We start from the raw sequence: 26,180 nt of genomic DNA, 5'->3' as shown, positions 1-26,180 counted from the left end.
CAGAAATAAGAAGGATTATAGAAGAGTACTCTGAACAATTGTACACCAACAAATTTGGTAGCCTAGATGGAATAGAAGGATTCCTAGAAACACAAAATCTACCAATGCTAAATTAAAAGATATAGAAAATTTGAGTAGAATGGAATATTATGCAGCCATAAAAAGGATGAGTTCATGTCCTTTGTAGGGACATGGATAAAGCTGGAAACCATCATTCTCAGCAAACTATTGCAAGGACAAAAAAACCAAACACCACATGTTCTCACTCATGGGTGGGAATTGAACAATGAGAATACTTGGACACAGGAAGGGGAACATCACACACCAGGGCCTGTCATGGGGTGGGGGGAGGGGGGAGGGATAGCATTAGGAGATATACCTAATGTAAATGACGAGTTAACAGGTGCAGCACACTAACATGGCACATGTATACATATGTAACAAACCTGCATGTTGTGCACATGTACCCTAGAACTTAAAATATAATAATAAAAAAGAAAATCTGAGTAGACCTATAACTAGCAAAGAGATTAAAACAGTAATCTAAAATCTCCTGACAAAGAAAAGTCCTGGACCTGATGGTTTTACTGGTGAGTTATACCCCAAACACTTAAAGAAGAATTAATACTAATTCCTCTTAAACTTTTGCAAAAGATTGAAGAGGCAGGATCACTTTCTCACTCCTTCTTTGAGGCCAGCATTACCCTGATACTAAAGCCAAACAAAGCACTATAAGAAAATAAAGGTATAGGCCAATATTCCTGATGAACATTGATGCAAAAGTCTGCAATGAAATACTAGCAAACCACATTCAACAATATATTAAAAGGATTAAACACCATGAGCAAAAGGGATTTTTTTTCCTGGAATGCAAGGATGCCTCAATATACAAAAATGAATGAATGTAATATGCCACATTAACAGAATGAAAGAAGAAAACTACATAATCATCTCAATAGATGCAGAAAAAGCATTTGACAAAATACAACACCATTTGATGAAAAAAATATCCAACAAACTAGGATTAAGAAGAAACTATCTAAACATAATAAAAGCTACATATGAAAAACCCGCAGTGAACATCATACTCAATGACAAAAAACTGAAAGCTTTTCCTCTAAGATCAGGAATAGGAAATGCCTGATTTCACTACTTCTATTTCACACCATACTGGAAACTCTCACCAGAGCAATTCGGCCAAAAGAAGAAGGAAAAATAAGAGACATCTTAATTGGAAAGGAAAAGGTCAAATGATCTTCATTTGCAGATAATGTACTATTTTGTAGAAAAATCCAAAGATTCCACACATAAAAAAACTGTTAGAACTAAGAAATCAATCCAGCAAAGTAGCTGGATACAAAGTCGACAAAAAAAAAAAAAAAAAAAATCAGTTGCACTTCCATACACTTACAATGAACAATCTGAAAGGAAAATTATAGGAACAATTTCATTAAACAATAGCATTAAAAAGAATAAAATACTTAGGAATTCACTTAAGGAGGTGAAAGACTTTCACAATAAAAACTACAAAACATTGCTGAAAAAAATTAAAGAAGACATAAACGCCTCCCATGTTTGTTTATGGATTGGAAAACTTAATGTTGTTAACATGCCAATACAACCCAAAACAATCTACAGATTCATGCAATCTCTATCAAAATCCCAATGACATCTTTTGCAGAAATAGAAACGTCAATCCTAAAATTTCCAAGGAACTCCAAACAGCCATAACAATTTTGAAAAAAATTTCAAAAAAGCTGGAGGACTCACCTTCTGATTTCAAAACTTACTATAAGTTTATTGCAATCAAAACAGTGTGGTGGCATAAATGCAGACATATGGAAAGATGGAATAGAATAAAAAGCCCGGAAATAAACCCTCACATATATGGTAAAATGATTTTTGACAAGGGTGCCAAGACCATTCAATGGGGAAAGGACCATCTTTTCAACAAACGGTCCTGGGTAACTGGATGTCCACATGTGAAATAATGAAATTGGACCGTTACATATCACCATATATGAAAATTTACTCAAAATGGATTGAAGACCTAAATTTAAGGCATAAAACTATAAAACTCATGAAAAAACATACGGAGGGCAAAATCTTCACAACATTGGATTTGGCAGTGATGTCTTGGATATGACAGGAAAGGAAGAAGCAACAACAAAGAATTGGGCTTCAAAAAAATTAAAAAGTCTGTGCATCAAAAGATACTATCAAAAGTAAAAAGGCAGCCTAAAGAATGGAAGAAAATACTTCAAAATCATATATCTGAGAAAGGATTGATATCCAGAATATATGGAGAACACCTAAAACTCAATAACAACAACAAAGAGCAACATGATTCAAAAATAGGGAAAAAGTTAAACAAAACATTCCTCCAAAGAAGATATACAGATAGCCAATAGCACATGAAAAGATGCTCTACATGACTAATCATTAGGGAAACACAAATAAAAACTATAATGAGATACCATCACACACCCATTGTGTACCAAAAAAAACAAGATAAGAAGCATTGGTGAGGATGTGGAGAAATTGGAACTCTTTTGCATTTGTTGGTGGGACTGTAAAATGGTACAAACTGGAAAATAGCATGGAGGTTTCTCAAAAACTAAAAATAGAATTACCATATGGTCCAGCAATTTAACTTCTGAGTATATACTCAAGAGAATTGAAAGCAGGGTCTGGAGAGATATTTGTACATCCATTTCCATAGGAGCATTATTTGCAATAGTTAAGTGTGGAAACAGTCCAAGAAACCATCAATGGATGAACGGATAAGCAAAATGTAAGATATATATATATATGTATGCAATGGAATATTATTCAGCCATAAAAAGGAAATTATGACAGACTTCCACATGAATAAAACCTGAAGACATGCAAATTGAAGTAAGCCAGTCACAGAAAGACAAATACCGTATGATTTCACTTATATGAGGTACTTAGGATAGTCAAAGTCATAGAGAAAGGAAGTAGAATGGTGGTTGTCAAGAGGTGGGAGGAGCAGGGAAATAGGGAGTTACTGTTTAATGAATAAAGAGTTTCAGTTTTGCAAGATGAAAAGAATTTTGGAGGTGGATGATCATGATGGTTGTACAAAATTATTAATACATTTAATGCCACTAAACCATACATTTAAAAATAGTTAAGATGGTAAACATTATGTTATATGTACTCTCCCACAATAAAAATATTGGAAAAAATGTATTTCAGATCATATTACTCCTTTTCTCACTGTCTGCACTGCTTCTCAACACCCCCAATACTACCAATGACTCCTGTGTCAGTGAGAAATTCAACACCCCTACAGTGACCTTCAAGATCCTAGAGAACTGGCCCCATTTCCTCTCTTACCTCATCTCCTTCTACTCCCCTCCCCTCACTCATTCCATTCCAGTCACATTGGCCTCCTTGCAGTTCCTCAAACATGCTGGACACATTTCCACTTAAAGGCTTTGCACTGGCCTTTTCCTCTACCAGGAATGCTCTTTCCCTAGATACTCACATGGCTCCCTCTCTCACCTCCTCAACTCTTTGTACAAATCTTGTCTCCTCTTTGAAGCACTATCAGTTTATTTTATCTTGCTCCACTTTTTTTTCTATTCTGATTATAACCTTCAACCTCACTAGATAATGTACTTATTTATTATGCTTATTGTGTGCCTGTCTCCTTCACAAGAATATAGACTCCTTGGAGGCAGGGATTTTTTGTTCTGTTTGCTGATGTATATCAAGTACCTATATTGGTACCTGATACTTGGTAGGCATTTAATAAACATGTATTGAAAGAATGAATGAATAAAATTTTTATCTAAAGTTGAATTAGTAACTTTTGGCTCACTAGCCAAAGGAAACTGAATATGTTTCACCCCAGGCAAACTGAATATGTTTCATCCAGGAGCATTCACAGAGCAAAATGTTGTAAGAAATCACCTGCTATATTCAACTAACGCCCTTCAATATATATATATAGGTAAAGTTGGATTAAAATGCACACTAAGGGCAAAGTCCCTGTCAGGTTGAGACTGTAGAAAGGAAGGGGCTTTGGTTGGAGGGTGTTTATGTGAATTGTGTGCATGCTTGTGGGTCCCTCCCATGAACCTTAACACATGTCACCAGATGGTGCCTAGCTTCAAAAGCACCACATAATCCGGACCCTGCTCATCTAACTGGTCACAATTTGTCCTCACCACACTAAACAAATGGGGGTCTGGCAGTGTGCAAGGCTGGGAGAGGGGCCAGGGGAAAAGTTCATTCTCTCTCTCTTACGGTGGAATTTTCCTGGCAGCCAAGATGATGAGATGGAAAAAGGCCGACCAGTGGCTACTCCAGAAATGCATTGGTGGGGTCAGAGGGATGTGGCGCTTCTATTCCTACCTCGCAGGCAGTGCAGGTGGGTTCTTGGGGTTGTTCCTGGGGCTGTTGCAAGTTCCTAATGGTTTTCAGTTTGCCCTAAGCCCCAGTTAACAGTTATGTGTGTCTGTGGTGAATATAAAAATGTTTAATAATGAGATTTGGATAAAAATCTTTGAAAACTGAGGTCCATAGCGTAGGTTAAGGGAAAAGTAGTCAGAGTCCCTTTTACTCATTTATTCATTCATTCAACAATGTCATTGAGCACCACTATGTGGCAGCCACTGTGCTGGTAGGTTGGGTTACAAAGGTGAACAAGAGCCATAAGTCCCTGGTTCACAAAGCTGCCATTTTGGTGGGGAGACAGACAAGGAACATGTAAACAAATCCCTGTAGTGGGAGTGATGGGAACACTGGCTTCTGTTCTATTGGGTCCATAGTTACTGGGTTCTGGGAGGCTGGTAGCTGGCCCTGGCTGACACTCCAGCTTAACAACATTAAGTTTCACCCAGGCCCTAGCCCTAATTTTAAGGGTGAAATCCTGGCTCTCCAGGGAGCAGGTAGGGAAGAACTAGATGGACTACATCTTTCACTTTGCCACTCAGAGTTCAGGCTTGGCCAAGTTTTAACAAAAGGGAATGTAGTCTTTGGAATCTTTTGGCTCCAGTGTCCTTCTGCAGGACATTCTCAGTCCATGATCTAGGAAATGTGGTTTTTCCCCCAATCTTCATTTTTTTGGACAAAATTTAATTATTTCATAATCCACCCCCAGAGTTTGCAGTTTTCCCTACAGTGATGGTTTATCTAACACCAGCAACAAAAAGTCAAAGGATTCCCATGCATTAAGCCTCTTCTCCCCATGCCTCCAATTCTCCCCCACAGTAGAACTTTTCTAGAGATGATACCTTGAACCAATCACCAGGAATGATGATTGATGCAGTGCAACAGGCTGGTGGGGGATGTCAGCTGATTCACCCAGCTGCAACCACCAAAGGGGCAAAACTAGGGTATAGCTCTGTGCCTCTTCTGTCTCACCCGTAGGTGAAGAATTGGTGGATTTCTGGATCCTTGCTGAGAAGATCCTGAGCATAGATGAGATGGACCTGGAAGTGAGAGACTACTACCTGTCCCTCCTCCTCATGCTGAGGGCCACTCATCTGCAGGAGGGCTCCAGGGTGGTAACCCTCTGTAACATGAACATCAGTAAGAATTATAAAGCATATTTTTGGGGGGATGCAACAAAAAAGTAAATCCAGTGTCTGATAATCCTCAGTCTCCTTCTTTGCAGGAAACCCCACCTTCTTTCCATCTTCTATGTATCAGAGAGGCTAGTAGCAACCCCAACCGTTAACCAGGAAAGTATTGAAAGACACAGTTGTCCTTAAGCTGGCACTTGCCTCTCTCTGAGATACTACCTGCCCATGAAGTCTGGCTGGAAGGAGGGAGGAGGAATTGGGGCAGGATACTTGAAAGGCACCTGTAACATTTAAGTATATGTACTTTTGTAATTTTATTTTTTTAATTGGAATTCTCTAGAACAAACTGCAGCCCACCAGCCAAATGCACTGTATGTGGCCTGTGAGCTAAGACCGTTTTTACATTTTCATAGGGCTAATTTTATGTGATTTACAAAGCCAAAATATTTACCATCTGGCCCTTTACATAAAAACTTGCCAACTTCTTCTCTAGAACGTAAGATTTATTTATATTTGTTTGTTCATTGATTAGATGATGAGGCATTCCTAACTCAAATACAAATGTGCTCCAAAAGATGTGCTATTTGGGATTAGTCACACTCCTCTCTACTCACATAGGTAATTGAGAATTAACGACATTAAAATCAGGGCTAGTTCTACTTATCCAGTCCAAACGTCTTCATCAAAAATCCTGTTCAGACGTAGATGTCTCTTGTTCTTAATCGTTTTTCTTGTGCTTTTGCTTTTCTTTAAAATAACATTTAATAATCTAAAAAGTAACTAGAGGAATCCCATAACATGGCTTATTTCTATGGAGAATAAGATAAAGGGATCACTGTGTGCTGAGAAAACCATAAAAATATGTCAACTCTATATTTAAACTATTCATACTCCAGGATTGTGTGAGGAACTAATAAAATGCTATACTCAAAGACATTTGAAAAAATTTAAAAACCTCTCCAACACCATCATCACTGCCATCATCACATCATTTTCACCCATCATTTCTCTGTTTTATTTCCAGAGTCCCTCCTGAACATCTCCAGCTGGCATCCCAACCAGTCAACCACTAGGAGGGAGATCCTGAGCCACATGCAGAAAGTGGCTCTGTTCAAACTCCAGAGCTACTGGCTTCCCAACTTTTACACCCACACCAAGACGACCGTGGACAAGGAGGAAGCATGCCATGGTCTGATGCAAGAGTACAAGACTCGCTTATACAGCATGTGCTACACCCACGTAGGAGGGCTCCCTCTGAACATGAGCATCAAGAAGTGCCACCACTTTCAGAAACGGTACTCAAGCAGGAAAGCCAAAAGGAAGATGTGGCAATTGGTAGATCCTGACTCTTGGTCTCTGGAAATGGACCTCAAGCCAGATGCTATTGGTATGCCCCTACAGGAGACATGCCCTCAAGAGAAGGTGGTTATACAAATGCCTTCCCTGAAAATGGCTTCTTCAAAGGAAACAAGAATCAGTTCCCTGGAAAAGGAGATGCATTATGCAAAAAAATCCAGCATGAAGAATAAAGCCAAGAGCCACCTCCACATGGAAGGCCTCTTTGAGACAAAGATCTCTACCCACCTGAGGACTGTCACCCCCATCGTCAATCACTCCTCCAAGATGACAATTCAGAAGGCCATCAGGCAAAGCTTCTCCTTAGGATACATCCACTTGGCCTTGTGTGCTGATGCCTGTGCAGGGAACCCTTTCCGGAACTACCTGAAGAAGCTGAATTTGAAAGAGGAGATCCAACTTCTTGACCTCTGGCAGGACCTGCAGCATTTCCTCAGTGTTCTTGTGAATAACAAAAAGAATGGGAATGCAATCTTTCGTCACTTGCTGGGTGACAGAATCTGCGAGCTCTACCTAAATGAGCAGATTGGTCCATGCTTACCACTCAAATCCCAAACCATTCAGGGCCTGAAGAAACTATTGCCTTCTGGAGATGTGATCCCCTGGATTCCCAAAGCCCAGAAGGAGATTTGCAAGGTAGGCCATGCCTCACAGAAATGAGTTAGTATCTGGCAAATTAGGTCAAAACTGACTAAAAATCCCATCTGGTCACCTATACTGGCTAAGTGACTATATAATTACCCACATAAACCTTTACATATTGAAGAGTTGGTTGATCTGTTAAGGCAGGGGTCCCCAGCCCCTGGGCCACAAATCTGTATCAGTCCATGGCCTGTTAGGAACTGGGCCGCACAGCAGAAAGTGAGCAGCGGGTAAGGAAGCATTACTGCCTGAGCTCCATCTTCTGTCAGATCAGTGGCAGCATTAGAGTGCAAACGGTATTGTGAACTGTGAATATGAGGGATCTGGGTTGCACCCTTCTTATGAGAATCTAATGCCTGATTATCTGAGGTGGAACAGTTTCATTCTGAAATCATCCCCCCAGCCCCAAGTTCATGGAAAAAACTGTCTTGCACAAAACTGGTCCCTGTGCCAAAAAGGTTGGTGACCGCTGTCTTAAGGCACAAATTTTGCAACGTCTCCCAAATCAGCCAAAAACTCTAAAGTACAATGGAGGTGGGGAGTGGTTGATGTCCATTCCTTCTTCACTTTCTTGTTATATGAAGCCTCCCCAAACCATGAACCTCAGAGTATTCTATGAGGAAACTTTTACATTTCTGTTATAAACATTATGTATTGAAAAGCAAGGTCTCCTTTTACTAGACTAGCCATCAAGGAAATGTTCAATTAGAATGAGTTTATTTTTATCTCAAAACATTAGATAAAAGCAAGAGAATACTCTTAAGACTCACAGGGAGTGATGCCCATCATATAGCTATTGTATTATCAAGTTCTTAGCAGAAAGCAAATGGTAAAGTCAAGTTGGGTAACAGATGAGAGACAAATAAGAGGGACTACTCATAAAGGAATGGGTGGTGCAGTGGGGAAACCACAGAGATAGTGTCATACCATAAGGTCAGTAAGGGCAGGGCACCTTTGTCATTCCTAGGTATGAAAAACTGAGGACAGGAAGCAATTACTAGAACCAGGAGAGAAATAGCTGTATGGAGTGGGACACTTACTTGGCAGAAGCTGTTATCATCAGTTGAGGGATATAAATAGTTCACAGTGATCTAGGTTGGAGGGATTGGAGAAATAGATACCCCAAGCTCACTCTGCTCCTGATTTCCCATCTCCTACCAGGACACCTCTTCTGATAAACCCAAACAGAGGACAAGGGGACTGATTGATGTGGCTCATACAGGTTAATCTTCCAAGGCACAAACAGGGTGAAGAATAGTAGAAAGTAGATCTGGAGGAGCAAATAGATAAAACTCATCAAATTATTTAGTGCATTGTAACATATTTACCTTGTAAAGCATGTTCACACACATTGTCTCCTTTACGCTTCTTATCACTCCCAAGAGACAGAGTAGTCTTGTTGCTTCTCTTGTATACATAAGGGAAGTGAGTCACACAGAGAGTAAGTGAATTAGCCCAAAGCCATGCAGCTAGCTAGTAGATAATCCAGGATCAGAATCCTGGAGTTTTTGGTTCTAAGTCTGGCATGATTTCCAGTATATCATAATTATCCAGGGTTGTACAGTGAGGTAATTTCAGAGCTTGTTTGGAGGTTCTAGCAGGGGAGCGCAGCTACTCGTATACCCTTGACCGAAGACCGGTCCTCCTCTATCGGGGATGGTTGTCCTCTTCGACCGAGCGCGCAGCTTCGGGAGGGACGCACATGGAACGGTGAGGGAGGAAGGGGACACCCGCCTAGCCAGCCAGATCAGCCGAATCAACCCTGGCGATCAATGGAGTGACAGATGTCGCAGCCAGATCGCCCTCACATCCAACAGTGAGGTAATTTCAGAATAGATCAGTCTAATGTATCCACAGCCAAAGTGCTCCTTTGCTCAATTTTTGATTAATTAAAGCACAGTGGTCTTTCTGCATTTTGTGGAGGCATTTTAGGACAGAGATTCAGACTGGGACTGTGCTTTCTGGATCAGCAGATTCTCACAGCAAATACTTCTGCTTGGGGCTTGGTGCAAAGATACTGAAGATATTTGTATGTGGAGAAGACTGGCCTATCACAGTTACTCAGACTAAACATTTTTATATAATTCTTGACTCATCTCTTTGTCTTACACCCATGTCTAGTCTATTGGCAAACCCTGTTGGCACTACCTTAAGAAATCCAGAAGTGACCACTCCTTTCCACCGTTGTTACAACCACTCTCACCCAAGCCCTGTCCTCTTACCTATAATATTGCCATTGTCTTCTAACTGATGCCTCGGTGTCTACCCTTGCCCCTCATCAACGCATTTACATGCCAACCACAGTGATTCTGTCAAAACATAGTGTAATTTAACTGAAAATAAATAAAAGGAAATGAGTGAGGACCTTGAAAACAGATGGCTGTCTCAATGAAGACTTTTACTTTCAGTAAAAATTTTACTTTCAGTAAAATCCAAAGTCCCTAATAAATCTAGCAAGTCCCTACATGATCTGCATGCCACCTCTCCTCTCTGGCTTTATCTACTATTCCACCCCCACCCCATGTTCATCATCAACTGTGCCAGGCACACTACCAGCTTGGCTGTGCTCTGCAACATACAGATACCTGCATGGCTTAGTCTCTCACTCTCTCAGGTCTCCATTAAAGAGTCACCTTTTCAGTGAGGACTTCCTTGGCCATTTGATATAAAATTTCAACCAGATCCCCATTTTATTTTTCTCCTTAACACGTATCACTAAATACATACATACTCAGAGTGACATCAGCAATATGGTGAAATAGGAGGTCCCCAGCTTTTGTTCACCCATAGAAACATGGACTTGCCAACTATCCACAGACAAAAGTGCCTTTTGATGAGCTTCAGGACCCATGTCAGAGGTTCCACCACCCCAGTGGAGTTCAAGACCAAGGAAAGCTGCTTCGAAAAGGCAGTCTCATGCCTCCAGTAGCAGGCCTGTCAATCAGGATCCTGGCTGCAGATCCAGAATCAGCTTCATCTCCTGTGGACTCAGCTCCAGCATCATTTGTCCATAATTTTGCCACCAGACTCACCCTCCCATGGTCTTAGCAGAAACTATGCCTGCCTAACACCCTGTTAACAGCCCAATGCCTTTGGGTCTCATTAGACATGGAAGCAGCCCTGTGACCCAGCTCCACATTGCTCAACTGCAGTCACAGAGGAAATATCATCTGCCCTGAGATCCAGCAGGAACCACACCCTGATAACAGGCTTGCAGACCCCAGTCCTGATGAAAGACTCTGAGGCAGCCCTGTCCACCCACGGACCGAGAGACAGCCACATTCAATGGCTTTTCCAGACTGCTAGTATCCTCAGCTTTATCCCTGACCACCTGTGGACTCAGCTGTAACCCAAACCACCTGCAGAGCTTGAGACTGCCCCAACTGCCTTTGAACCAGGCTCTAACTCCATCTGCCCACAGGTACAGCTCCAGCTTCACCCACCCATAGACATAATGACCTTACTCATGGAACCCAACAGTAGGCCTGCCTATAAACATTGCCAGCTAACCAGCCCAGAATCTCCAACTGGCTAATTGCAAAGGCCTTTATGTGTGTGGCAAAACCAGTCTGTGATGACCAGAAGAGGTGACTGCTCCATCAAGTATACACACACCAGTGCAAGGATACAAGGGTCATGAAAAATCAGGTACATGTAATGTTACCAAAGGAAATTAATAACATTTCACTACCTGACCCTAAAGAAATGGAGATCCATAAACTGCTTGACCAAATAATTCAAAATAACATCCTAAAAATTTTTTTCTTGTACTTTTTATAAAGAATTTCTAAACTGTTTAACAAAATAATCCTTTTTTTTTTAAGAGACAGGGTCTCACTCTGTCACCCAGGCTGAAGTGGAGTGGAATGGCATGATCATAGCTCACTGTAGCCTCCAACTCCTGGTCCTAAGCCGTTCTCCCACCTTGGCCTCCCAAAGTGCTGGGATTACAGGGGTGAGCCACCATGCCCAGCCAAAATAATCATCTTAAAGAAGCTCAATGAGTGCTAAGAAAACACAGATAAACATGAACAAAATCAGAAAAAAATGCATCAATAAAATTAGAAGTTTAATAAAAAATAAAAAGCGTAATAAAAGAGCCAAACAGAAATCCTGGAGCTGACAAATATAATGACTAAACTGAAAAATTCAATAAAGAGCTTCAACAGCAGGCTTGATTAGGCTTCAAAGGCTTAAAGTAATTGAAGTTGTTATCAGCTTAAAACAGATTTATATTTTAAGCAGAAGAAAGAAATGAACTCAAAGACAGATCACTTCAGAAATAAAAAGATGAAAAAGAGCAAAGAAAACCTAAAGGACTTACGGGACACCATCAAGTGAACCTACGTGTATATTATACACATAGAAGTCTCAGAAGGAGAAGCAAGAGAGAAAGGGAAAGAAAGCTTATTTAAAGAAGTAATGGCTGGAAAGTTCACAAATCTAGGGAGGCAAATGGATACCTAGATTTCTGAAACTCAAAGATCTCCAAATAAGCTGAACCTAAAGATTTCATACTCAGATGTATGATAAATACATTATTAAAAGTCAAAGACAAAGAATTTTGAAAGAAGAATGGGAAAAGTGACTTGTAATATACAAGGGAGCCTTGACAAGACTATCAGCAGATTTCTCAACAGAAACCTTGTAGTCCAGGAGAGAGTGGGATGATATATTCAATATGCTGAAAGAAAGAAAAGGAAAACTGGCAATTAAGAATTTTTTACCCAGAAAAATTATCCTTTGAGAGTAAAGAAGTGTTTAAAAAAAATCTTTCCCAAACAAAATAGGAGTTTGTCACCACTAGACATGCCTTACAAAAAGTGCTAAAGGAACTTCAAGAATAAGGTGAAATGAAAAGATGCTAAATAACAATACAAAATCATATGAAAGTATAAATCTCACTGCTAAAGGTAAATATAAGGACAAACACATAATATTGTAATATTGTGATGAAGGTATATAAATCACTTTGAACACTAGTATGTAAATTAAGACAAAGTCATAAGAATAATTATAACCACAGAAATTAGTTAATGAAAACACAATATAGAAAAAATAAAAGCTGGCATCAAATATGTAAACTATGGCAAGTAGGGAGAAAAGTGTAGAATTTTGTATGCAATTGAAGTTATCAGCTTAAAGAAATTGAAGTTAAGTTGTTATCAGCTTAAAACAGATTTATGACTATAAAATGTTTAATGCAAGGTTCATGGTAACCACAAAAAATGTATAGTAGATACTAACAGATAAAAAGAAAATAAAGTATATCAGTACAAAAGAAAAATCAAATCACAAAGGAAGGACAGTAATAGAGAAAGAGAGGGAAGAGGAGAACTACAAAACAGAAAACAATTAACAGAATGGCAACAGTAAGTCTTTACCCAACAATAATTACTTTAAATGTAAATCATCTTAATTCTGCAATCAAAAGACATTGAGTAGATGAATGTATAAAAACACAAGATCCAAAGATACAAAAGACTCATGATAGATTTAAGAACACAGATAGGCTGAAAGTGAAAGGTTGAAGAAAGATATTTTATGCAAGTGGTAACCCAAAAAGCATATTTGGCTATACTAAATCAGATAAGATAGAATTTAAGTCAAAAGCTGTCACAAAAGCCAATGGAGGTAATTATATAATGATAAAAGGGTCAATTTAATAGGAAGATGTAACAATTATAAATACATATGCACCCAACATCATCACCTAAATATATAAAGCAAACATTGACAGATCAGAAGGAAGAACTTAATCTTCTATTATTATTGTGTTGCTTTAATAGAAGACTTCAACACCCCACTTTTCATAATGGATACATTATACAGACAGAAAATGAACAAAGAAAGAGCAGAACTGAACAACCTCATAAACCAACTGGACCTAACAGTCATATACACAACTTTCTACTCAACAGCGACAGAATAATTATTTTTCCCAGGTGCACATGAATATTCTCCAGAATAGATCATGTGCTAAGTCACAAAAAGGTCTTAACAAATTTAAGATTAAAAATATTCCATAGCCAGATGTGGTGGCATATGTTTGTAGTCCTAACTGCTTGGGAGGCTGACGTGGGAGGATCACTTAAGCCCAGGAATTCAAGGTTACAGTGACCTGTGATCACACCACTTCACTCCAGCCTGGGTGAAAGAATGAAACCCTGTCTGTAAAATAATAAAATGAAATAACATTACAAGTTTGTGTTTTGTTTTTGTTTTTTTTTTGACAGAGTCACGCTCTGTCACCCAGGCTGGACTGCAGTGGCACAATCTTGGCTCACTGCAACCTCCGTCTCCTGGGTTCTAGCAATTCTCCTACCTCAGCCTCCCGAGTAGCTGGAATTACAGGCACCCGCCACCATGCCCACCTAATTTTTGCACTTTTCTTAGAGAGGGGGTTTCACCACATTGGCCAAGCTGGTCTCAAACTCCTGACTTCAGGCGATCCACCCCCCTCAGCCTCCCAAAGTGCTGGGATTACAGGCATGAGCCACCACCCTTAGCCACAAGTTTTTTTCTTATCAAGTGCAATGGAGTGAAACTAGAAATCAAGAATAGAAAATGGGAAAATTTATAAATACACAGAATTAAACAACACACTTTTAAACAACTAGTAGCTCAAAAAAAAAGTCAAAAAGGGCATTTGAAAATACTTGAGACAAATGAAAATAAAAACAACATACCAAAACTTATGGGATGCAGCAAAAGCAGTACTAAGATGGATGTTTATAGCAATAAATGCCTACATTAAAAAAGAAAAATCTCAAATAAACCACATAACTTTACACCTCACAGAACCAGAAAAAGAAGAACTAAACCTAAACTTATCAGAAGGAAGAAGATAAAGATTAGAGAAGAAATAAATGAAATGGAGAATAGAAAATCAATTTTTAAAAACATAAAACTAAGTTTGTTTTCTTAAGCAATAAATGAAACCAACAAATCCTTAGCTAGGCCTAAAAAGAGAGAGAGAAGTTTCAAATAAATAAAATTTATAAATGAAAGAAGAGCCATTACAATTTTTTCTCACAGAAATAAAAAGGATAATAAGAGACTATTATTAATATTTATACACCAACAAATTGGACAACCTACAAGAAACAAATTTCTAGAAACATACAACTTACCATGACTAAGTTGAGAAGAAATTGATAGCCTGAACAGACCAATAACAGTTAAAGAGACTGAAGAAGTAATAATAAACTTCCCAAAAAAGAAAAACCAGGGACAAGATGGCTTCACTGGTGAATTCTATCAAATATTTTAATAATTAATACCAATCCTTCTTAAACTCTTCCCAAAAATTTAAGGAAAGAGAACACTTTCAAAGTAATTTATGAGGCTAGAACTCTGACACCAAAGCCAGACAAAGACACAAGAAGAAAAGTAAACCATGGGTCAATATCCCTGAGGAAAACAGATGCAAATATTCACAAGAAAATACTAGCATGGCCAGGTGCAGTGGTTCATGCCTGTGACCCCAGCACTTTGGGAGGCTGAAGTGGGAGGACTGCTTGAGCCCAGGAGTTCGAGACCAGCCTGGGCAACATGACAAAACCCTGTCTTTATAAAAGATAAAAATATTATCTGGGCATGGTGGTATGTGCCTGTGGTCCTAGCTACTTGGGATGCTGAGAAGGGAGGATTTCTGGAAGAATTTGAAGGTGCAGTGAGCCATATTCATGACACTGCATGCCAGCCTGGTGACAGGCAAGATGCTGTCTTTAAAAAGAAAAGAAAAAAATACTAGCAAACCAGATACAACAGCCTATTAAAAGAATTATACACAATTACCAGGTAGGATTTATCCCTGGGTTATAAGGATGGCTTGACCTATGCAAATCAATCACTGTGATGCAATACATTAACAGAATTAAAGGTAAAAATCACATGATCAGCTCAATAGATGCAGAAAAATTACTTGACAAAATTCAAAATATTTTCATGACAAAAACTCTCAAAAATTACACATAGAAGGAAGGTACTCCCACACAATAAAGGCCATTTATGAAAAGCTTGCTGCAACATCATACTCAATGGCAAAAAGCTGAAATCATTGCCTCTAACATCCAGAACAAGCTAAGGATCCTCATCCTTGCCCCTCCTGGTCAACAAAATACTGGAAGTCCTAGCCAGAGCAAGTAGACAAGAAAAACAAAAAATAAAAAATAAAAGGCATCCAAATAGAAAAGGAAGAAGTGAAACTATATAGAAAAAGTAACACTATCATGCCTCTGTTTGCAGATGACATGATCTTATATGTATATAACCCTAAAATTACCACAAAAAACTATTAAAACTAATAAATAAATTCAGTAAAGTTGCAGGATAAAATCAATATTCAAAAATAGTTGTGATTCTATACACTGACACTAAACCTGCATACTATTTTTCACACTGGATGCCCAAATTTACATTCCTGTTTGTGGGAGTGTAAATTGGTGTGACCAGTATGGAAAACAGTATGTAGGTTTCTCAAAAAATGAAAAGTAGAATCACCTTTTGATCCGGCAATCCCACTTCTGGGGATATATGCAAAGGAATTAAAATATGGATCTTGAAGAGATATCTGCACTATCATGTTCGTTGCAGAATTATTCACAATAGCCAAGATATGAAAACAACTGAAATGTGCATCCAAAGATGAATGGATAAAGAAAATGTGGCATATATGATGCAGTATTATTCAGTCTTTAAAAAGAAGGAAGTCCCGCCATTTGCAACAACATAGATGAGACCCAGAGGACATCATGCTAATTAAAATAAGTGAGACACAGAAAGATAAATACTGCATAATCTCACTTATGTGTTGAGTCTAAATCAGATAAACTCAGAAGCAGAAAATAGAATGGCAGTTGCCAGAGGCTTCACGGAGGTGTTGATCAAAGTGTACCATGTTTCAGTCATGAGAGATAAACTTACTGTACAACATATGAAATATCATTTAACAATTCTATATTGTATACTTAAAATTCACTGAGAGAATAGGTCTTGTGTTAAGTGTTTTTACCACAAAAGAAAAAAAAAGCAAACAAAACCAAAGGGAACAGGAGGAAACTTTTGGAGGATAGGTTTGTGGTATTGATTGTGATGACAGTTTAATGAGTGTATACTTATCTCCAAAGACATCAAGTTGTATACATTAAATTTCTACAGATTTTTGTATGTCAATCACACCTTAATAAAGGGCTTAAAAATAATTTTTAAAATACATACATAATATCTGTGTGTGTATATATAATAAATATATAATTCTCATAATGTATATGAATACATATGTGCATATAATGTACATCTATTATGTACACATAAAATATACTTGTATTATATTTAAAATGAGACATAATATGTATATGTAATATTTATAGACATATATTTCTATTATTTTGCTTATTTTCTTTTTTTAACTTTCATTTTAGATTCGGGGGTACATGTGCAGGTTTGTTATATAGGTAAACTTGTGTCACAGGAGTTTGTTGCACATATTAGTAGCACTTGGGTCTTGGGGTGCACGTTCACTTTATGTGGAATGGTTGGATGTAGGCTACCCACAGAGCCAGGATATGTGACTCTGCAGCACCCCCTGGTAGCTCAAGCCCAGGGGTTCGATTGTAACTGTAATTCTACCCTGAGGGACAGAGCACAGCTCTGGTCCAGCTTTAGGGAAGAAGGGGTACTCTGGAGGTTTGGGCCCACAGAGTGGGTTTGGGAACTTGAGCCAATAGGGCTCAGTGGCAACTCAGGTCCCTAGGGATGAGGCACCAAGTAGTGGTGACTCTAGACCGTGGGACAGTGGGGCTCAGAAGTATCCCAGACTCTGAAGCCAGGTGCAGTGGCACCAAGTATCCTAGAATACTTGGGATACAGGGAAAGGGATGTCTTAGCAGCTAGGACTCTAGAGGGCTAGTTCAGCTCCAGGAAGCAGGGTACTATAATTCTTTTGGCCTCTAGTGTGGTGTGCCTCAGCTCAGCCACTGTTCTGTTTCCCTGGGACCTGGGGTACTATGTCGTCTTAGTCCTGGAATGCACAGCTGCTCAGTGCCACTTCAGCTTAGGCCCAGGGGTGTGACTATTCCAGGTAGCCCAGGCACTATTTCCCTGGGATGTAAGATGCCACTCAGCTTAGGTATTGGTGTACATGACCACTCTTCTGGGAGGCAGGACACTGCTTTAAATCAGGCACTGAGAAGATGTGACTGCTCTGAACAGCCAAGGTTCTGTTTTCCCAGGGGCCAGGGTACAGCAGCAACTGGGTGGGATAGATGGAGCAGTTCCACCAACGCATCATTTTCCCAGGAGGGTGTGTGAAGCTTTGGCTTCAGTTCACAGGTTCAGGGCTCAGCAGTGACTGGGAGAGAAATATGGGGCAGCTCCAACAAGGCACGGTTTCCTCAGGAGGCAGTGTGCCATTTCAGTTCAGGCCCCTAGGGGCAGGGTACAGCTGCAGCTGAGAGTGGTAGATGAAGCAGTTCTACCAAAGTGTCATTTCCCCAAGAGGGAGTGTAGAGCTTAATGTTCAGCCTGAAGGAGTTAGGGAGAAGTGGGCAGAGCAGTTCCACTTGTGGTTGGCCCCAAGGGGAAGAGTGTGACAGCTGCCTGCATCTTGGGTTGGGGATGTCAGGCCATCGGGTGGGGGTGGTTTGGCAGCAGTTTACCCTCAGGGATGAAGGGAAGTTGTGGCTGCTTGCCCCTGGAGCAAGACACATTCCAGCAGTAATATCAGTTCCAAGATGGTACAGCACAGTAGTCTTGCAGGCCACAGGAGGCAGGGCACAGTGTCAACTCCTTCTCTGGCGGGAGCATAGCTGTCTGGCCCTTAGGCCGCTCCCTCAGCTGGGCTTAGTGCCTGTGAGGACTGCAGGGGACCCCAGTGGTGAGGACCGTAGGTGTCTAATGTTTTAATGAGGGCTGCTGAGATCTTCTAGCCTAGCTTTTCACAATAGGAAGAAGTTCCTCCCGGTCCCCAGCTGATCCAGGCTCGGGGAGTGGGTGGTGGAGGCCTAATGTTTCCTTTCATTCTCTCTGTGGCTATCCTGAGTTTCTGTGTTCATCAAGGTTTCTGTTACTCCTTCAATGTACACTTTCCTTTTGTTATTTTAACTTTTATTAGAATGTAGTTATTCATGTATTGTTTCAGTTGTGTTTATGGAGGCAGGGGCAAGTGCTAGGGGCTTCTAGTCAGCCATCTTCCTGACATCACTTATCTTGATCCTTGGTTTTCTCATCAGTACATTGGGGATCATAATGGCTACCTCAAAGACACTCTATACGCAGCGCCTGGTAGTGAGTAGGTAAATACATGTTCATCCTCTTCTGACCTTTTATCAGACACATATAACCTTAGAATAGGTCATTAGAGATTCTGTCATCCCTTCTGTCATTGTACAGCTGATGGGCCAAATTCTCAGGTCTCACTGCTATTTAATGACAAGTGCAGAGCCAGTGTCCAGATTCCTGCTCAGTCTATTGTAAGGTTAGCAAACTACAGTCTGGGAACCAAATTCAGCTTCCCACGTGTATTTGTGTGGCCACCAAGCTAGGGATGATTTAACATTTCTTTATAGTAGGAAAAAAAATCAAAAGAAGAACATATTAGGGCACACGGATAATACATGCAATTCAAATTTTAGTGTCCATAAATGAAGTTTTATTGCAACAAAACTGTGCCCTTTTGTTTACGTACTATCATGTCCTACAACTACATAGTTGAGTACTTGCAATAGACTATGTAGCCCATATATCATAAAATATTAACCATCTGGCACTTTATAGAAAACGTTTGCAGAGCCTTCCTTCCTTCCTTTCCTTTCCCTCCCTTCCTTCCTTCCTTCCTTCCTTCCCTTCCTTCCTTTTCTTTCTTTCCTTCCTTCCTTCCTTTCTTTCTTTCTTTCTTTCTTTCTTTCTTTCTTTCTTTCTTTCTTTCTTTCTTTCTTTCTTTCTTTCTTTCTTTCTTTCTTTCTTTCTTTCTTTCTTTCTTTCTTTCTCTCTCTCTCTCTTTCTCTCTCCTTCCTTCCTTCCTTCTTTTCGTTCGTTTCTTTTTCTTCCCTCTGTGGCCTAGGCCGGAGTACAGTCGGCTCGCTGCAGACTCCCTCCCTCCGGCTCCCGTGATTCTCCTGCCCTGGCCTGTGGGCTGCCTGGGATTGCCGGCGCGCACCACCACCCCTGCCTGCTTTTTCTCCTTTGGCTGGAGGCGCGGTTTCGCCAAGTTGGCCAGGCTGGTCTCCAGCTCCTGACCTCGAGTGGTCTGCCCGCCTTGGCCTCCCCATGTGCTGGGACTGCAGACGGAGGTTCGCTCACTCGGTGCTCGGTGTTGCCCGGGCTGGAGTGCGGTGGCGTGGTCTTGGCTCGCTGCAGCCTCCGCCTCCCAGCCGCCTGCCTTGGCTTCCCAGGGTGCTGGGATTGCAGCCTCTGCCCAGCCACTGCCCCGTCTGGGAGGTGGGGAGCGTCTCTGCCTGGTCGCCCATCGTCTGGGATGTGAGGAGCGCCTCTGCCCGGCCGCCCCGTCTGGGAGGTGAGGAGCGCCTCTGCCCAGCCGCCACCCCGTCTAGGAAGTGAGGAGCGTCTCTGCCCGGCCGCCCATCGTCTGGGATGTGAGGAGCGCCTCTGCCCGGCCGCCACCCCGTCTAGGAAGTGAGGAGCGCCTCTGCCCGGCCGCCCCATCTGGGAAGTGAGGAGCGCCTCTGCCCGGCCACCCCGTCTGGGAGGAAGTGAGGAGCGTCTCTGCCCGGCCGCCCCATCTGGGAAGAAGTGAGGAGCGTCTCTGCCCGGCCGCCCATCGTCTGGGATGTGAGGAGCGCCTCTGTCCGGCCGCCCCTCTGGGAAGTGAGGAGCGCCTCTGCCCGGCCGCCCAGTCTGGGAAGTGAGGAGCGCCTCTGCCCGGCCGCCCAGTCTGGGAAGAAGTGAGGAGCGCCTCTGCCCGGCCACCCATCGTCTGGGATGTGAGGAGTGCCTCTGTCCCGCCGCCCCGTCTGGGAAGTGAGGAGCGCCTCTGCCCGGCCGCCCAGTCTGGGAAGAAGTGAGGAGCGCCTCTGCCCGGCCACCCATCGTCTGGGATGTGAGGAGCGCCTCTGCCTGGCCGCCCATCGCCTGGGATGTGAGGAGCGCTTCTGCCCGGCCGCCCCGTCCGGGAAGTGAGGAGCCCCTCTGCCCGGCCGCCACCCTGCCTAGGAAGTGAGGAGCGTCTCTGTCCGGCCACCCCATCTGGGAAGTGAGGAGCGCCTCTGCCCGGCCACCCCGTCTGGGATGTGGGGAGCGCCTCTGCCTGGCCGCCCCATCTGGGAGGTCTACCACGGAGGCCAGAAGCAATGTGGGGGCTGGACGTGGTGGCTCACACCTGTAGTCCCAGCACTCTGGGAGGCCGAGGTGGGTTGATCACTTGAGGCTAGGAGTTCAAGACCAGCCTGGCCAACATGGCGAAACGTATGAAAAATACAACAGGCAAACCAACCAACCAACCAACCCAGCGACAACAAAACAGGTCTACTCTAATTTTTGTATTTTCCTCCCTTTCTGATCCTTTATCCCACTTTCTTTTTCTTCCTCTCCCTTCTCCTTCTTCTTTGTCAAATAGAGGATTGAGTTATTATCATTAAAAAAAAAAAGAAAACGTTTGCAGAACCTTGATCTATTGCATCACACACTGCTCTGAGAAGGGGCCGGGAGGGTTTATCAAGTGATGGACAAGCTCAATTCTAAAGAAAATCCTAATACATTCTAACAAAAAACTATTATAGGGTTTTTGATGATGTTTTATCATATTTATTATTTATGACTATTATTTTAATGTATATCTGGTGGTTTCTTTTAATCAAAAATGCTCTATTAAGCATTGTTTCTTAAGAAATAAATTTATTTATCTATTAATTATTAGGTAGAGTCATAATTTTTTTTTTTTTTGAGACAAAATCTCCCTCTGTTGCCCAGGCTGAAATGCAGTAGCACAATCTTGGTTCACTGCAACCTCCACCTCCCAGGTTCAGGTGATTCTTCCACCTGAACTCCCCAGTAGCCAATTTGTGGTACTCCTTTTGGGTGGCATGCGCCTCCCATAGGTGCACACCACCATGCCCAGTTATTTTCTTATTTTTTATTTTTTGGTAGAGCTGAGGTTTCACCATGTTGCCCAGGCTGGTCTCAAACTCCTTGTCTCAAGTGATCTGCCCACCTTGGTCTCCAAAAGTGCTAGGATTACAGGCGTGAGGCGTGAGCCACTGTACCCAGCCTGAGTCATAAATCTTTTTTACTTATTTATTTATTTTTTGAGACGGAGTTTCTTTCTTGTTGCCCAGGCTGGAGTGCAATGGCGTGATCTTGGCTCACTGCAACCTCTGCCTCCCGGGTTCAAGCAATTCTCCTGCCTCCGCCTCCCAAGTAGCTGGGATTACAGGCATGTGCCACCATGATGAGCTAATTTTGTATCTTTAGTAGAGACGGGGTTTCTCCATGTTGGTCAGGCTGGTCTTGAACTCCCAACCTCAGGTGATCCGCCCGCCTCGGCCTTCCAAAGTGCTAGGATTACAGGTGTGAGCCACCGCGCCCGGCCTAGTCATAAACCTTTTAAACCAAAAGGGATGTTAATAGGGTGCTCATTTCACACATGCTTTTTTATTATTCATATTTAATATATATTTACAGTTTATTTATTAATGAGTAACATTATATTACATTACATATTGCTCGGATTCAATCACTGAACTGAATTGTCTCAGGAATATACTTCACTCAAGTTTCCCAGGAGCCAAGGAGAGTTGTTAAAGCTACTAAAAATTTATATCCCTAAACTCACCTTTTCGCTGCATGATTGAGGCAGTTGGCGGAGATAATCTTACATTCTTAAAAATTACTATCAACAATTCATTGCCTACAAGATAATCCCCAGATTACTCAGCAAGGCATTCAAGTCCCTCATATATAATTCCAATGCATCCCTGCTTCCTCTCTTGCCACTTCCCCATCCCTGGGCTCTTCACATGAATGCTACGTTTCAGCCCACACTGGAGTACTCATGATTCCCAAACATGTTCTTTCCTATCCCCATGCCTTTGCTTAAGCTCTTTCTACTGCCTGGCATGATCTTTACTCAACTTCCCTGTGGTGAGCCCTACTTATCCTGCAAGGTGCACATTAGATTAAACCTCCTTACCTTTATGAATTCTTCCTGGATTTCCCTGACTGAATCAGAAGTTTTGTTAACACCTCTGTTAGAGCATGTGTTATGCTGCTGTTCACGCTGGAAGTTGACCTCCTTGTAGCGACACTTGCAGCATGTTGATCTCTATATTCCCAGCAATTTGTAAAGTGCCTGACACATAGGAGGCATTCATAAAGCATTTCTCAAATGAATGAATGAATGAAACTGAGAGTATGGGTTAATATATCTAGCTAAGCGCTAACTCATAGGTTTTGTTGTTGTGTGTTTGTTTGTTTTAATGTAATAAAATGTTCTTCACAAAAGGGTAAGGTCTTCAAGTGGGAGATATGAGTAGATACACCAAAGAAAGACACTTGGTTTTCAGGGCCATTTTGAGAAAAAATGAGATATTACTTTGGAACAGAATGAAATAATATGCAGATGTTAAGTAATGTTTCTGTAAATTATTTGTCATCTCTCTTCTTAAGTAAATATTTAGTACTCTTCTCTGAGACTTAGAGAGAGGCTGTGTTAGCTGCTCTATTCAGAGATAAAAGAATGCCTCCTAGTTGGTCATAGCTAATGTTTGCTGTTCCATTAGATCTCCAAATTACAGAACCCAGAATCTTCAGCCTACTCTGCTCCCAGGTGAACATATGCAGGAAAGATGCAGCAAGCTGACCATCCACCTCATAATGCATATGCTGTGTTTGGTTTTCAGATGCTCAGTCCCTGGTATGATGAGTTTCTGGATGAAGAGGACTACTGGTTTCTCCTTTTTACGGTAGGGAGGACTTTGGGTTAGGAAGGAATCATGAGGATGAGGGAAGAAGAGAGAGTAATTACTGTTTTAAAAGGGTTGTGTGTTAAAATAAATGAAATTGTTATTTTTCCTAGAGTCAACCAAAGATTGGCATGGTCCCTGTTGTTCTAAAGCTAAACCTCTCAAGGAAAAGGACTCAGTGTATAAGATGACTTGAAAAATTCACAACCACAGAAAATTTCTCCCTTATAGAAAATGAGTTTGATTAGAAAAGGGTGGGGGTTGGCATGTAAAGGAGCAATGGTTCTTAACAATTGAAAACAGCCTGCATAAGACCATGTGACAGGGAGGCATGGAGCACTGAGCTATTACAAAATTATTGCTTCTGGTTTAGTTCCTGTAACAAATGCAGTCTTCCCCTCACCTTCTTCTCTTAGACACAGAACAGGTTCATCAGCTCCAGACAGCGTACAAGAGAATTTATAGGCAAAGAAGAGAATATTCTTCTTTATAAGAGGATTCAGCAGTCTCTAGAGTTAAGCCAGGCTTTGGCTGACATGAAGGAAATGGACTATATGCAGTGGCGAAAGATAGCTACTGAGGACCTGAAACAAGGAGGCTCTCTCCAGGTAGAGCTGACATCTCCAGTGTTTCTAACAGGTCAGAGCAGTCACTGTAATTTTTTTGACCTTTACATATGGGCAACTGGAAAATAATATTTAACATTTACTAATTATTTACTAAGCATCAGCACTATGCAATGCAGAGATTACCTAATTTGGTCATCAAAACAGCCTATGAGGCACAGAGAGGATGTGACCTCCCCAGGGTCAGAGTAAGTTGCAGTCAGGATTTGAATCCAGACAGACTGACCGTAGAGCTCCCTGCTAGATCTGAGGGAGCCAGAGTGCTCAAGTGTAGCTAGACTCTTGCCCACGAAAGCATCACCACAGCTGATGCTGAATACTTCATTTCATGCATCTGATAAGCATGTTCCACCTCACCACATTTCCTCCAGAATAGGGTCCAAGTGCATTTCTGTGTACATATTTTACAGTTACCCACTTCCCTAACATAACACACCAGCCCACCCAGGCAGTAGAGAGACGTCGTTAGGAGCAAAAGGCTTTGCTGTCCCAGAAGTCTGGGGTTACACCCGTGCTCTCCTATTCACTTGTATACTTGAGCAATGTATTTAACCTCTTTTTGAGCCCCAGTTTTCTCATCTGTAAAATGGGAATAATAACAAACTTACTGTGCAGGTGACCTGAGATCATCTATGAAAGCTATTAGTACAATGTTTCACAATCACTTAAGAGTTCAAGACTGTAAATGTTATTCATTATTATTCAAATTGAGCATACTGCTTTAATTATCTATGTTGAGGCAGTTGGAATACTGCATATTTCTCAAACTTTGATCCACAATAAATGTTTGACTTCATAATTCCTTAAACATACCTGTGTATATGTGTGCACATATATATGAAGAAAACTTTCCAAAGCAATACTTGCCCTTATTACATAAGATGCTGTACTCCAACACTCTTTATTCTATTATGTTTCATGTCATATGAAAGCTAACAATGTCACCATTTAATTTTTGGCATACTAGTGAGTCATGACCTATACTTTGAAAAACATGGATAAAGAGTAAGCAAAAGCTTTGAAAATTCAGTTGTACCATTCATATGCTCTGTGAGCTTGGGCAAGTTACTCCATCTCTCTGAACCTAATTTCTTCATCTATGCAGTGGAGATAATGGCTCCTAATTTGTTTAGGATTAGAGGTGATGTATTTACATAGCAAGCAGGTGCTAAGCAAATGGTACTTGTTAGATTACCAAAAGAATGTAACATCGGCTCTTTTTTAAAACTTTAGTATGCACTCTATATACAAACCAAGATGCCCTGGATGCCTGCCCCTCAGAGCCATGCTTGGGCATAAATTATTTAAATCTAGCATGAATAGGCCCTCTTTTTTAACCATAGAGATTCCACTCTCTCTCTAAATACCAAGGATCTTAGATTCTTTCCCAGGAATCAAGACCAAAGTAGAAGAAAAGATGGCTGGTAAGTTTCACCACACATATGTTGGGCAATGGGCATTACTTTGGTGGCTATGGGACACCAGGAATAGCCAGTAAGAATGTGAACCACCCTCCATGGAAGCTCTTTGTCCCTCTCCAAAGCACATATCATTACTTCCTCTATCACTGCTTTTTTGGAGCACAAGTCTGGCCTAATAAAGGGACTTCTTTGCATTTGGCTGAGTCAGAGTCTTGAATCTCAGGTAGGTTGCTGTCTCAAGCTGTATCCTAAACTCACAGAGTACCAGAGCTAGAATATTATCTTTTTTTTTTTTTTTTTTTTTTGAGATGGAGTGTGGTGGAACAATCACAGCTCACTGCAGCCATGACTTCCCAGACTCAAGCAAAGCTCCCACCTCAGCCTCCTAAGTTGGTGGGACTACAGGCATACACCACCACACCCAGCTAATTTTTTATTTTTTGTAGAGATGGGGGCTTGCCATGTTGCCCAGGCTAGGCTTGAACTCCTGGGCTGAAGCCATCCTCCTGTCTTGGCTTCCCAAAATGCTGGGATTAAAGGTGTGAGCGACCACGCCTAGCCTATGTATGGTACTTTTAAAAAATTATTATTATTACTGTTATTTGAGATGGAATCTCCCTTTGTCTCCCGGGCTGGAGTGCAGTGGCGCTATCTTGC

The 26,180-nt window shown here is 41.4% G+C and overlaps 1 protein-coding gene across 6 annotated transcripts in view; it reads left to right on the top strand.

Annotated features, from left to right (window-relative positions):
- Positions 1 to 26,180, top strand: part of RGSL1 (regulator of G protein signaling like 1) — a 132,800-nt gene that overhangs the window by 14,565 nt on the left and 92,055 nt on the right. For 5 of the 6 annotated variants that reach the window (XM_058430571.1, XM_058430572.1, XM_058430573.1 and 2 more), the window contains exons 5-9: positions 4,298 to 4,402; positions 5,404 to 5,565; positions 6,583 to 7,550; positions 23,414 to 23,476; positions 23,893 to 24,115. In XM_058430571.1, the coding sequence (XP_058286554.1) occupies positions 4,298 to 4,402; positions 5,404 to 5,565; positions 6,583 to 7,550; positions 23,414 to 23,476; positions 23,893 to 24,115 (1,521 nt within the window). The remainder of the gene's footprint in view (positions 1 to 4,297; positions 4,403 to 5,403; positions 5,566 to 6,582; positions 7,551 to 23,413; positions 23,477 to 23,892; positions 24,116 to 26,180) is intronic. The other variant, XM_058430574.1, reaches the window with a different exon arrangement.

This window comes from Hylobates moloch, unplaced genomic scaffold, assembly GCF_009828535.3.
Source record: "Hylobates moloch isolate HMO894 unplaced genomic scaffold, HMol_V3 SCAFFOLD_18, whole genome shotgun sequence".
NCBI lineage: Eukaryota > Metazoa > Chordata > Mammalia > Primates > Hylobatidae > Hylobates > Hylobates moloch.
The sequence above is the reverse complement of the archived record's forward strand: the minus strand, read 5'-3'. Positions and strand labels throughout refer to the sequence as shown.